Source organism: Leuresthes tenuis, unplaced genomic scaffold, assembly GCF_036924035.1.
Source record: "Leuresthes tenuis unplaced genomic scaffold, fLeuTen1.0.hap1 SCAF_4, whole genome shotgun sequence".
Lineage (NCBI taxonomy): Eukaryota > Metazoa > Chordata > Actinopteri > Atheriniformes > Atherinopsidae > Leuresthes > Leuresthes tenuis.
In genome coordinates this window covers 9,457,260-9,470,962 of record NW_027325358.1, presented here as the reverse complement: position 1 = coordinate 9,470,962, position 13,703 = coordinate 9,457,260, and the positions used below count along the sequence as shown (strand labels likewise).

Genomic DNA, 13,703 nt, shown 5'->3' with positions numbered 1-13,703 from the left:
CACTTTAGTAATAGTGGTAAAAGTAGTGCCATAACTTTATTGTCATCATATTGCGGGTTTGCCTTAACAGTGTAATGACATCGAGATAGCACTTGCTGTAACATAAGAAACATTACAGTCAGTGTAATGTATATATAAATAGAATAGAATAGAATAGAAAAATACTTTATTCATCTCCCAGTGGGGGAAATTCAAATACATAATATATATATATATATATATGTATATGTATATGTGTGTGTGTGTGTGTGTGTGTGTGTGTGTGTGTGTGTAGATATACGTGTAGTTAGATATGGACAGATAGACAAGACACTGGAATGCAATACAAAGAACGATGTATGTGCAAGTGTAAGCTCATTGGCTACTTGATGATAGTGTGGGCGTGTTCACCTCACTGGTGATTGCGTTAATAGGCCGAGAGAAGCGCGTGGTGTTCCTTAGCAGCCATTGAGTGGAAGCTGATCCGTCACTCATCTGGGATATTAAGGAAGGGGTGCTAACTGCCAAGATGAAGCACTACGAGGTAAGTAGTGTCCATACATTTTTTAAATCGTCAACTGGGAACCTTGTGAAGGCAAACATTAAACAACCAATTCGGAATTTTCTTCTCTGAAACGGCAACTCCTGAGAGCTGTAGGTGTGAGGAGGGAAGACTGCAAGCTAATCAAACACTGTCCATTATGGACTGCCTTCTATGAGCAGGGCATTGGGTCGCGTTGTGGTTAAATTCACGGCTGTCAATGAACCACAAACCAACTCTAGCCTCGTAGATGTGACGATTTATACCCAAGTTTTGTATACGTTAAAACCCTTATTTAAAGTAAAGCTTCCATTAAGCTAAAAACACTTCTCTGCAGGATAACGCTCGTCATCATCGCCATCTCTGGCGGGACTGACCCATGGCACTTTTTTAATCTTGTTCTTACTCAATATTGTAGGTGAACAGTCAAGGCCGCAATTGAAGCTCTGTTTTTCTCTGTTATTTCAGTCACGTAAAATTATTCAGGTCTGAATTCATAAGACTGAAGGAGGGGCTGAGGATAAAAGCTTGTAATCTGGAAAGACACTATTAGCTCATAGAAACATTCATGCGTCACTGTTCTCAAAGGTGTCTTTTCACTAATTCAGCATTAGTATGCCTTTTTTCAGAGCAGTCGGTGCTTGCTGGATCACAGTGATTCACAGTTTCACAAGCACCTTAAACTCATCAGACAGGATTTAAAGCAGTCTGACAGAAAGTGACGCAACCGGTGGCTGTTCTGGTCCCCCTTCTTTCTTTTGACAGCTTTGGCTTTTGACACCTGTGAGGGGAAGAACAACAACATTCAATAAGAAGTGTTTATATATATATTCATGTGTCATATGCAAGAACTACGTTGATGTAGATATAATCAAAGAGTTGGACACAACCTTAAACTTAGACTATACTCTCCAGATCTATCAATACTTATGATGTCCAAACTTTACAGCACAGCTTTGATGTAAAGCAGTTTTATGTACATACGGTATTGGAAAGGAATGCTTCAACACCAATACTTAACACAATGTTATAAAATCACTTGAGAGTCAATGTTATTCCTCAAAAGCATTTAGCTAATAACTAAAACCTGTTGTGATTCTTTTAGCTGCAGAATAATTTCCTATTTTAGAGTTAATAGAGCTATATTTAATTTGATTTAATGTCAAATATCAGTAGGTACAGTTCAGAAGGCATGGCCTCTGCAGCGCCGCACCTGGTTACGCTCTGAGTACACAGTTCCAGGTAGCAGGCTTGCAGGGCAGAGTTTGTAGAAATAAACTACTTTTACGCCCTCAAAAAGGAATTAAAAGAGCGTTAACACTTGACTGAGGGCGGCTGCCATAAAATTTTGTGGAGAGATAAGTCAAGATTCAGGAATTTGCTTCAAATCGCTGTGTTTTTGATGGTCGTCGTATACAAGCGCAATTTCTCAGTGTTGAACCCTCACCATGAAGCTGAGTTAAGGATTTAGGGTGTTCTGATGCAAGCAAAGTTGGTGATCTTCACAAAGTCCAAGGCCTATTCAGTTAACATAGATAACACTATATCTTTTAAGTGCTATACCTTCAGGAACGTGTTTGATAGGTTCCAAGTTTGTCATACAGTAGGACAATGAGACCCCTTTCAGCTTTGCAAAATCTCCCTGGAGAAGAGAGAAAAGGATTGTGAGTGATCAGTCAGGTTTAACCTCAGCTCACTGAGCCAACAAAGGCACAGTCCCTCTGTGTTGTTTTAAAGGTCGCACAGGGACAGGCTGCAGTGAGCTACCTTTAAAATCTCACTGGCAGGGTGGTCAGAGCCAAAGGTGGCTATTTGGAGGAGTCAAAGATCTTAATTAACCTCTAAAAGATAGATACATGGCCGACAGAAATATTGGAAAAGTTGTGTAATACTTTAAGAAAAAAGAAAACAACACCTGGTGGAACATCTTCAACATGAGATGTCAGCAGCATGTTTGGGCATAACAACAACAAACAGAAAAATTCAGAAATGATGATGAGTAAGGGTTCATCACTCTCCAAAAAAGACTGTATGGATAGATGGGTCTGCAGTTAAAAATATTCCTCAAGATTAAGGCCTCGACTGTCCAGACAAGAAATCCCTACAAACACTGAAATAATCTTGCTGGGGCAGTAGGTTACAATAATAATTGTAATAATTAAGGGCACGTCTAAATACTAAAGGAGAGGTTTTGGGAGCTCATTCTTCTGTGTCCAAAATGGTAGTTTGTGCAGTGGTGAAATGGACAGACGAATGCCATCGGTTGTGTGGAGTTGTTGTTCAACGTGACATTAGTGTTTAAAGTAATGAAAGCCCAGGACAATGTCAGAAAAACCAGCACATAGACACTGCTGTTGTCAAGGTTTCCGACTTATGCTCATGTAAAGCGACACAAACTAGGCTGAGATGCCCAAAATGAGACAAAAGTTTGCTGTGAATTCCTGTGTTTTATTTTATCTAAGTTTGAGTAGCTCAATCATAACTTTATTATTACTATTTGAAAGTGTAGACTGAAGCTGGAGCTAGATGAAGATGCACAACATGTTAACAGATTTCTAAAGACAGTCTAAAGATTTCACATAATTCTGAGTTTAAATCAAACTCTGTTTGTTTTCCAAATTGTTGTAATTACACCGATTAAATCGTTCTGTCTTTGTATTTAGACCAGATAGCTGCAGTTGCTAAGAGTGCGTACCGAACCCATTTCGAGGTTTATCTTTCAAAACATTTAAAGATATAAAAATATAACTCTTACCTCAGAGAAAGTGGTGCAGGCCAAGCCAGCAAATATATAAATCAAGTCATCGTACATTTACATTCCGCTGTAGCAATTAAAATCAGTTCCCCCTGCTTTACCCTCAACCCAGAGCGCATTACCAGCGTGGACTGTCACTGCCGGAGGTTTTATATAGACGAGGTAGGAGGGGGAGTGACTGTCGAGTCGGGGCTTCTTGGCACATGTACTGGAATGGGGCTTCTTCCCAGAAGTCTCACCTGTGGTGTCATATGTCCTGCTTATTTTATGTCTAAGTCACTTATGTGCACGCTGATCATGTAGATGAATACCTTCTAAAATGTTGTTAAAAAGATTTCTGTTAAGACTGTGATGGAGGTGGCATCTGAAAGAAACAAAACTGGATTTCTTTGATGAATGGAGTAGACGTCCTTTGCTTCCCTGTTGCCACTTGTGATTGTATTTTTCATTCAGTCTGGAAATTGTATCCCAGCTCTTAGTCTTAAGAGGGTGGAGGGTCGGGGGGAGCTTCACGAAGGGGATTGCCCCACTAAGCCCTCAGAATCTGGAGTATTATCACGCCGTGTTGGCAGGAAAAGGCAGCTCTGCATGCCTGTGACTGAGAGATCAGGTGGTTCGGTTCAGTTTTCTGGTACAACATAATGTAAAAGCCATAGGGGTTGTGTGAATGAGACCCTAAACGAGTGCATTCAGGTGTTTAGGGTTCAGCGATGGACTCGCGAGTTGTAGTTGGTCAGTGATTGAATATCAGTTTAATGTGATCAACAGTGAATGCATGACATCACCACATAGATCTGTGTGGGGTCTGCTGGGAGTGGGCTGGCCATGCAGTGTTAGCATGAGATGTTTATAATTAGCTGTGGAGAAGACGACTGGGTCAAACTAGTAAAAGGGGTTGCTGTTTATCGTCATACCTCTCCCTGATCATCCTTCTTAGCTGGAGTTTGAGAGGTGTCAAGGGTCATCAGGTGACCGTTTTTAGGGACGAGTTGTATTTCAAAACCCAGTTGCTGCATTTCTGAAAAGAAGCTGCTTTAAATGTTACTTTTGATAAATGAACCCTCAGATGAAGGTACATTGGGGATGCTGGGCATTCCTATGTATGCAACTGTTCACACACATGAGGCATATGTTTGCTTTGCAAGGGTCGGCTAGCAGTTAAATAAAGCGGCGCACCACAAGTGAAGGAATGAGAGATGGGCAGAGAGGGAGGGAGAGTTGAATGGCAGGAGGAAGAAGAGGGAGGGGCAGATGAGTGGAGGAGAGACAGATTTATTTCCACAGCTGAATGCTGCCCCTCTCCTCTTTGGCTTTGCTTGGACCTGAGATCAAGCCCTGTGAATTAGTCACTGGAGAACTGTGGGGAAGAAGGGAATAAACTTAGAGCAGGAGGAGAACTAAGGACATGGATGCCTTAGCGCTAGAGGCCACCACTGTAAAAAAGACAAATAACACGACAGCCCTGCTGCCGGCTCAAGCCCCGGCCAAACGCAAACCTGCTAAAAAAGCTAAAAAGGCTGTTGTTTTCTTTGAGGTGGAGATACTGGATGCCAAGACCAAGGACAAGCTCTGCTTCCTGGACAAGGTAGGAACTCACTTTTCTTCTTCATGTGTTTGTTCAACTAGTTTCATATTGATGCAGTTTAAATCCATGTAAAACCAGTTTAATAAGTGTCTTTGGATGTTTAAACATCATTGGGCTGCACAACCAATGCTGCACCTGCAGTATATCTGGCCTCATACTAAAGTAAATCTCTGTCTGCGAGTCGGTGTTTTCTAGAACACAGTTGAGTGCGTCTGTCTGTGTAAAAGTGGCACACGCTGGATTGCCTTTCATACATGTGACATAGTGCTGCTGGGTGTAGTTATCTGGGCAGAGTTGAAGTTTATGGCACTTTTGGGGTGATTTATTTTTATGGTACATATGGTACAAGTACTCGGGTGCAGTGAGATGTGTTTGTATGATATTTATTGGATATTTCACAACATAATATTTATAAGATGCAGTGAATAAGGTCCAGTAACTGTGAAATGGTCTGTACTGTAATTTTGATCAGCTGGATGGATGCCCCATGCAGACGTTTTGCTGTCAGGCAGCTAGTTAAGGTATTGAATGATAGAGTGCTAAAAAAAGGAATAAATCTGTAAAATAAATAAATTAAATAAAAAAATAAAAACAACGTGAGGAAATATGTACAGAAAACACAAAACAAAAGAACAAAATAAAACATTCACTGTCATTTTATTTTCAAACTAATATCTGTGTGTGTATGTTTATCTGTTTTTGTCTTTTTTTTTCTAAAGTTCTTTCTTTACAATTTGATGATTTTATTTATTTGTTTTTCATCCCTTTATTTGGTTTTATTCTTTATTTAAGATGGTTCGTCGTTTGCTTTGCACCACTCAGATTTAGGCATTGTCTGCTTCCTTCTTCGTTGTCTGCTTCATCTATTACTGATTAACAGATTTGAGGCAAGAAATTAGCACCATGGTGACTGAAAATGTAATATTTTAGGCCCTGTGATGGACTTAAATCCAACATATAATCATTACTGGCTGCAGACACTTTTTGTTTTTGTTTCATTTGAGATATTTATAAGTTGAGAATATATGCTGATGAGATTTGGTGTCTTTGATCAACACCAGTTTGGTTGGTGTGTATTTGACTGATGGACTTAATGTTGTGTTTGCAGCCAGGTCTTTTGATAGGATGGAGACCTATTGTTGGTTTATTAGAAATACAGTAATTACCACTTGGCCTGTACTTCGTCATTATTGTGTCAGATGTATTCAGTGTTAGTTCTCAGCCTGTATGTTAGTGCTGTAGCATTAGGGGGGGGTTAGTGTGTTGTTAGTGCGAGGCCTGCTGGTGTATAGAGTTGCATTACCCACCTTCCTGCTGCTGTCAGCCAGGGAAAACTTGGCTTAATAAAGGCTGCTGCTCGGGACTGCAGAGTTTAAGGTGCTATCCTGACTGGATTATACCGTTTTGTCGGCTTAGTAAAGTTTCCATGGTGACAACATCTGCTGTCTTACCACCCCTGGAGAGGCAGTTTCAAAGATATGACAGATGTAGATTTGGATCTGGTCAGAGGGTCTTTTGGGGGTTTCCTAAATTAGGCTAACAGAGCTGAGCTGAAAGGCTGAGAGAGAAATAAAACTCAAGTCCTGTGTCAGTGTGTGTGGGACAGACAGAGTGATCTCAATTTACTACAGGGGTCACAGTTGACCTCAGTGATGTCATCCTGCTGAAATTACCATGAGGATGTGAACAGAAGCCAAGTCAAATAAATGACCATTAAGAAAACGACTCAGTCCAAATAAACACATTCATACAGGCTCTCTTAATCTATACAATGCGGTGCAAACCTCTTGAGCCACTCCTCATTTCTTTATGTCTCCAAGCAGCCAGACTATCTTGTTATCGTTTTCCTTTTTTTCTGTAACTGACACATTTTCCTGAGGTCGTGATGAATGAAGTGTCTGTGACATACTTTATGTCACAGAAACAGCAGCTTCTTCTTTCATTCATTTACACATCTATTCAAGCAGATGACGTGGGGTGGTGTGGAGCGTCCCACTGGACTCCAGTCCAGCCCTACTCCTCCTCAGGGTCTGCCCTTTTTGAGGACTGTAATACCTGGAGCTCAGTAACGGGCCTGAGGACCCAGACCACACACACCACACTGCAGATCATAACTGCTGCTGGCAGGTTAATAACAACATCGAGAACTCTCACCATTAATTCCTCTTGTCACATATCGGCTCAATAAACACTGTTGTTTTATTTCTTTTTTTTATTTGCTGACATTAAGAGCTGTTGCTTATATGGGCAATATTTAACAGATTTTTCCTTTTGGTAAAGGCTGTTACAAGAAAGATGCTGTACTAAAGGTGCATTTAATGATCAATGGGAATTTGGAATTTCTAACTTCCAGCTGGTTAAAAAAGAAAACAGTTAGAAGTTTGACTGTATCATAAACATTAAACAGAGTATTGGTAGAGCATTATTAGCTATTCTTTTCCCAGTTAAGTGAACTATGTAACTGATGATTAGATTTGATGTTAATAGCAAAGCGTAAAGCAAGAGCAAAAGAGTTTTCACATCTCAGGTACAGTGAATGCAGCACAGTTAAAAAAGGTGGGGATACAGAGAGAGGAGGCTTTTCCACTGAAAATCTAAACAGCTCACAGACTTATTTTCAGATAGAGGTGACCTAAATTGAAATGTCAGGGCTGTGTTTTTCACTGACTCAACTAAATGATGATGATGGCGTGTTTCGCTGTGGCGTGTTCCACTGCGCCCTCACTGTTGCTACGTCCCTTACAGGCAGGTCAGCTTTGACCCTCCATGCTGCACCTGTACTTTCACACATGACACCGATGCACAACGAAGGCGCCTCAATCTCAGCATCAAAGAATATGTGAAGAAGTCCTTGTTGACAAATGAAAATGAGGAGAAAAGGCTGAGCGTTAATAAACCAAATCATGTTTATTATGTAAAAACAAAAAAAGCCAGGAGACCCACCTACTTTAAAAGATTACAACCAGCTCTTCCTCCTTGGAAGCAAAACATTTAAAAGTTTTGGGGGTGGCTTCAGACTTTTGCGCAGTAGTGTGATAGAGACATACACCATTGTTATTTGTCAACATTATATAGATAAATAGCAAATCCTCATTTTCTACTCCCTCATTTCCTGCTTTCTAGATCATCCGTAACTGGTCAGGTGTGGACAAAGTCCTCGACTCAGTAAAGGGACGTTCTCCATGTGTGAAAACTAAAGACGTGATACTGATACTGTTCATGTTCATTCATGTTTATTGGCACCCAGACATGTTCACATTTTCACCCAGAATGGAGACACATAATGGAGGAATGCAGGATGTAAGACGACTTAATCCAAAATGAAAGCTTGCTAACATAATATTAACTTTGAATCACCTGTCCAAACCTTAGTCCAGGGGTTTTCTCTGTCCTGTAACCACGGTGTGTGTCCATTTTTGCCTCTGTGTGCTCCTCATGTTTCTGTTTTGTTGTCACTGTGTTTTAAATGAGTAGTTGGGGCCATTACTGGCAGCTTATCACAGGGATATGTATTTTCGTTGTGTGTGTGTGCGTGTTTTGGCTCTTTGAAACCCTAATACCAGCTGTTAAATAGCCAAAGTCCATGGGGTGTGCAGACACCTCAGAGCTAAATTTACCACCAATCATCTTCGTGAATGGAAAACTGGGTTATTGTATTTGTTGCTGTGTGTCTGTGTGTGTCTGTGTGTGTGTGTGTGTGTGGATTCTCCACTGACTTACTGTGGTGTTATTTGTAGGTCGAGCCAAATGCCACAATCGGGGAGATCAAGTCTATGTTTCACAAGAGCCGTGAGTGCAGTCTCTCTGTAGTAACCTCTATAAATCTGACTAAAGATCAAAGAAATCTTAGATTGTCACATAGATTGACTTTATGTCTTGTCTTCAGATGGCTGTAAAATATTAATCTGTCTGTTTCAGATCCTCAGTGGTACCCAGCCAGACAGTCCATTCGCCTTGACCCCAGTATGTCATCTTAAATGTGATCGTCTATCAGTCTAATTGAAGTGAATCAAGCGCTGCTTTAATGCTGTAGTCTAGTCGTTGTTCAACATTTAAGGATTCAGTAATAAATGTGTTTCAGAGGGGAAGTCGCTGAAAGATGAGGATGTTCTGCAGCATCTTCCTGTAGGAACCACAGCAACCTTCTACTTCAGAGACCTGGGAGCTCAGATCAGCTGGGTCACGGTGAGCACAATATGCAGGCGCGCCCAAACACGAGTAGAATCAGCTTCAACAACCCTGGCAAGCTCAAATACATGAGAGTGCAAGTGGCATCTGCATTGAGATTTTCCATTGCTGTGTGTTTTGCATTGGGCAGAGGAGTCTCTGTGACCTTCATGTTTATGTTATTAAGTATATGTTTTCTTGAGATGCTTTGTTTTTTCCCTGTTTCGAAGAAGGACTTGATGCACAGTAGAGGGAGTAGAAACCACTTTTCAGATGACGTCTGACAGGGCAAAGAACAAAATGATGTGACTCATTGGCTGTTTCTGGCCTGAATCGACAAACAAACTCACCTGACTGACTGGTGACTTCCTTGATATGATATAACATCCCAGCGATTGAATTAATTCCTGGAGAGGAGCTCTATCTTCTCTTTAGGCTAACCGGATTTGTTTATTTATTGTTTCACCTCAAAGTAAGAGTCGTAGTTTTTGGTCGGGGCAGCTAGTAGCAGGAGCAACATGGCCTATACCCTTTATGTACCCATAGCCTTTATTCACTTCAAACCAGTCTTCGGAAACGTGTCTGGTTCAAAGATCCCTGTGCTTTGTTACCGAATGGAAACCGGGCCAGTGTGCATTTGACTTTTTCACTGCACTGGGGTAGGTTATCTCAGTACAGTCATCTCCATTTAAATATGCAGGAAAAGCATCTCACTCAAAGACAACTCTGAAGATTTGATCACGATTCTGCAGCAACAAGCAATTTGTTCTCAAATTTGTTCCACCGGCTACAAGTCTGAATGGGTACTGTTCAACAACTGGCACCACTGGAGGCTGGTTCTATGTTGGATTATGTCACAGTGACCTCAATCACGAATTCTGACATCCCTGTTCCTTAATATTGTCAAAAACAAGGGGGGAAAGTCCCATAGTCTGTTCACTGTTATTTCTGTGGTTTGACATCCATCTGATGTTGCCAGCCAAAAGCTTTAGATACACTTTCCACACATTACAACCAGAATTTTTAGGTGGAGTTTTCTGAAAGATCACCCAGGCCAAAATATATAGAAAAACAAAAAAACCTCCGACCTTAGTCTTGTCCATTAAAGATTGTTATTTATTTGTTTTCAGGTTTTTCTGACAGAATATACCGGCCCTCTGGTCATCTACCTGATGTTCTACTTCAGGGTTCCCTTCATCTATGCGTCCAAATATGACTTCACCACCAGCAAACACTGGGTTGTACAGTGAGTTTCTTCATCGCAGAGTCTTTTGTCTTCCAGTGGGAGCAGTGTCTAGTTAGACCTTTTAGGGTAAAAAGCCTGTTTGCTGTGTTGAAAAGGGCCCTTCTGCGCTGATGCTACAATATGTAAAGCTTTGCAAACACCCATCTACCTTTTTGTAGCATGCTGCTGCCACTTGGAGGCAGTGTCGGCTATTTGTGATGGTGCTCTTGCTGGACCTTCAGTTTTGCCCTCCTGCTGATGAGACATAAGTTGTAGAGGGGGGATTGTATCACCAGGAGGAAAAATGTGAAAAACAATAAATGACAAAGAAGCAAAGGACATCTTGCTAGACATTAATGGCCACATGTGTATTGGACAGTCACAGCTCACAGCATTTCAGATTCAAGGGAACTTTACATTTACTACATTTATACTAAGAAGTTGACAGGAAGCCATACAGCAAGTATGCGAAAACACAAAGTTCATCACTTGGTTGGCAACCCAAGTGAGAGAGGAAAGATGCTGATGAGTTTTATGTTTTAAGTTAATTAACCCAGCTAGGAAATAGTCCTGAACATAATCCCACATAACAAAGACTTTTTTTCATGTAGATTAAGCAGACAACATCTGTTCATTAGTGACATTTAGGTGGCTTATGATCACACAAAGACTAGCTGTTTCCATCTGTTTCGTGGCTGTCTGTTGTTCAGGGTCCAGATGGGCTGTTCCACTCTGTATTTAAATTCTGCCTTTTAATGTACTCCATAAACACAGTCAAACCAATGATGGGTTACTCTCTTAGCCAGGTTGTTTTTCCATAATAATTTGAAAATTGCCTATAAATCCTATGAAGACAGATTTTGAAAAAGCTGTTAACCTTCTTTCGATGCAACGATATGATTTCCTTTTTGATAAAGTACTAATAACTAATGCATCTAAAATAAGTCTGTGTTTGTTTCCAGTCTCGCCTGTATGTGTCACTCCTTCCACTACGTTAAGAGGCTTCTGGAGACGCTGTTTGTTCATCGCTTCTCTCATGGAACGATGCCGTTACGGAACATCTTCAAGGTAATATGTACAGAAAACTGTTTGATTAATGATTTGGGGGAAAGAGTATCTATTGCCACATGGAGGTCTGAATGTTCTCTGTCACTCTCTGTTTCAGAACTGTACCTACTACTGGGGCTTTGCAGCATGGATGGCCTATTACATCAACCACCCATTGTACACACCACCTAGTGAGTATGCAGGCACCTGCACACTCATCCAGTAAATGCTTAAACATGCCAAGCCTTTTATCACTGATGTGTTAAATGTGTCTTCTGCAGTCTATGGGGAACAACAGATCAGACTGGCCCTCATCATATTCTTGGTAAACAATTTTTGTTGTGTTCACACACTGACAGGTTTACATCATGGCAATTCTATGAGATGCAGGCTGAGGGAACTGTTTAGCTCTCTGTGAGCTCATACTTGTTTCCACCGTATATGAATAAGTGAAAACAAGTACTTATCAAATCCACCAGTCAGGTTAATCTAATCACCAACCAATTGCCACCTGACCAACAGCTGTGGTTGTACCTTTTCCACACAGTGTGTAGTTTGGATGCAGATGCAGAGGGTGCGACTTCCTGTCTCTGTGATTGGTTTGCAAATAAATGATCTGTGAGTCAGACTGAGCATCTCCAGATGTTAGGTTGGATGTGTAAAGGACAGGGCAAAAGTTTGACTTGGGTTTCCAGGTTTGCATAATTAATCTGCACTTGTTGGTTTGATCTCAACTTGCAAGTGTAATTTAATACACATTTAAATATGTTGATATAAGTTACCAAACATATGTAGAAGTTAAAAAAAATCACTATATGTCTTGGCTACATATTCACTGATTTAGTATTAGATTTACTTGTGTGACATTATCATTGTTGTCTTTCTTAGTTCTGTCAGATTGGCAACTTTTCCATCCACGTAGCTCTCCGGAACCTCCGTCCACCAGGTATAACGCACCCAAAGCTTTTTTTCAATTTTGAGTACATCAAGTACTCCTGTGTCGTAAAAAAGCAGAAAAGTTTGTTTTAAATCTGTGACATCAGGCCAAAATCTAAAACCAAAAGCAATCGTATTAATTAGAAACATTTCTTTCTTTTGCCGGCTGTATTCAGGCTCTAAGACCAGAAAGATTCCCTATCCAACCAAGAACCCTTTCACCTGGATCTTCCTGCTGGTCTCCTGTCCCAACTACACCTATGAGGTAACATGTTTTATGGTCTCAGCTGATAGTTTTCTCTGCGTGAACAGGACGTTGGAAGAAGTATCTCAGCTGTACTGTGGCGTTATGAGACACTGCGACGGCTGCTGCCCTCTGCTGGTAACAATGTGCAGTGCCGTGCAAAAGTATTAATCCGTCTTGGTAATTTTACTATTCTTTCACAAGTTGCTGGATGTGTCCAAAAACACGCGCTATGTTCACCTTCTACCAGTGTGATAAACATGTGAAAATGATCTACTCACTGTGTCACTGGGAAATAAATAACTTATATACTGTATAATTTACTTCCGATTTTTGAAATCTTATTTTAGGGCTAATGGTATATGAGGGAGGGCTTTAAGAGGAAATGAAAAAGTTTCTGAAAGTCACTCTTCTCCCTCCTGCAGCTGGGTTCTTGGTTCGGCTTCACTCTGATGACCCAGTGTCTGCCGGTGGCCTTCTTCACTTTGGTGGGTTTCATCCAGATGACTGTTTGGGCTAAAGGGAAGCACCGCAGCTACCTGAAGGAGTTCCGCGACTACCCTCCTCTCCGCTCTCCCATCCTGCCTTTCGTCCTGTAGAGGACTTGTCTGCCCACTCCCCACAGAGGATGCCCCCCCTCCAAAATCTTCACTGGAATTCATTAGACTGTCTGAAAGGGTCTAAGCGTGCCCCGTTTTTGTTTTTTTTTCTCCTCCAAGCCAAATGTTTCCCTTCCCGCTTTCAGCCCCTGCTGTGTTGAGTGAAAATGTGTAACACTAGACTTGTGCTAATTATTTTTGTATTGCAGACAAACAAACCTATTCCGACAGAATTGGCTTTTGTGCATTACATCTCACAGAGCGGCGTTGCCCTGAAACTACCTGCTATGCTGTGAATATTGTTCAGTGGCTCCTCTTTTTATCATCCAACACTGTTTTGGGGATTGAAGCAGCGCCTGGTCTATATCTAGTTATTCAGTTTTAATACATGTAATTCCAAAACCTGAATCATGGTAGAATTTAATTTTGTTGATGTCTGATGTAATTTATTAAAAAATAAATAAAATAACAGAAACCAAGTTGTTGTTGCTTTATCTTGTCTTTAATTTACCACTTTGTTTATCCAGAATATCTGCAGTTACTGATAAAGGCTGATATCTGTCAGACTAGTCCTGAACTGGGGACAGATAATAAACTTTACATCCTTGTGATGTCAGCAGAGCAT

General features: G+C 40.9%; 1 protein-coding gene across 2 annotated transcripts; it reads left to right on the top strand.

Annotated features, from left to right (window-relative positions):
* Positions 1-422: 422 nt before the first annotated feature.
* Positions 423-13,557, top strand: tecrb (trans-2,3-enoyl-CoA reductase b). Of its 2 annotated transcripts, XM_072384464.1 has the most exons (12): positions 423-523; positions 4,810-4,860; positions 8,598-8,649; positions 8,779-8,823; positions 8,942-9,045; positions 10,158-10,273; positions 11,215-11,320; positions 11,418-11,490; positions 11,581-11,624; positions 12,188-12,245; positions 12,412-12,500; positions 12,905-13,557. In XM_072384464.1, the coding sequence occupies exons 1-12, from the start codon at positions 509-511 to the stop codon at positions 13,076-13,078; spliced, it is 927 nt and encodes a 308-aa protein (XP_072240565.1). In that variant the 5' UTR covers positions 423-508; the 3' UTR covers positions 13,079-13,557. The 2 variants fall into 2 exon arrangements, with proteins under 2 accessions (XP_072240565.1, XP_072240564.1); XM_072384463.1 differs by lacking the exon at positions 423-523 and having other exon boundaries at positions 4,370-4,860.
* The last annotated feature ends 146 nt before the right edge of the window (positions 13,558-13,703 follow it).

Excerpts from the sequence above, each read along its gene's own strand:
- tecrb (XM_072384463.1), top strand. The coding sequence starts at position 4,681 with ATGGATGCCTTAGCGCTAGAGGCCACCACTGTAAAAAAGACAAATAAC. Across the intron at positions 8,650-8,778 it reads GTCTATGTTTCACAAGAGCC|ATCCTCAGTGGTACCCAGCC; the intron begins GTGAGTGCAGTC and ends TGTCTGTTTCAG. Across the intron at positions 8,824-8,941 it reads GTCCATTCGCCTTGACCCCA|AGGGGAAGTCGCTGAAAGAT; the intron begins GTATGTCATCTT and ends AATGTGTTTCAG.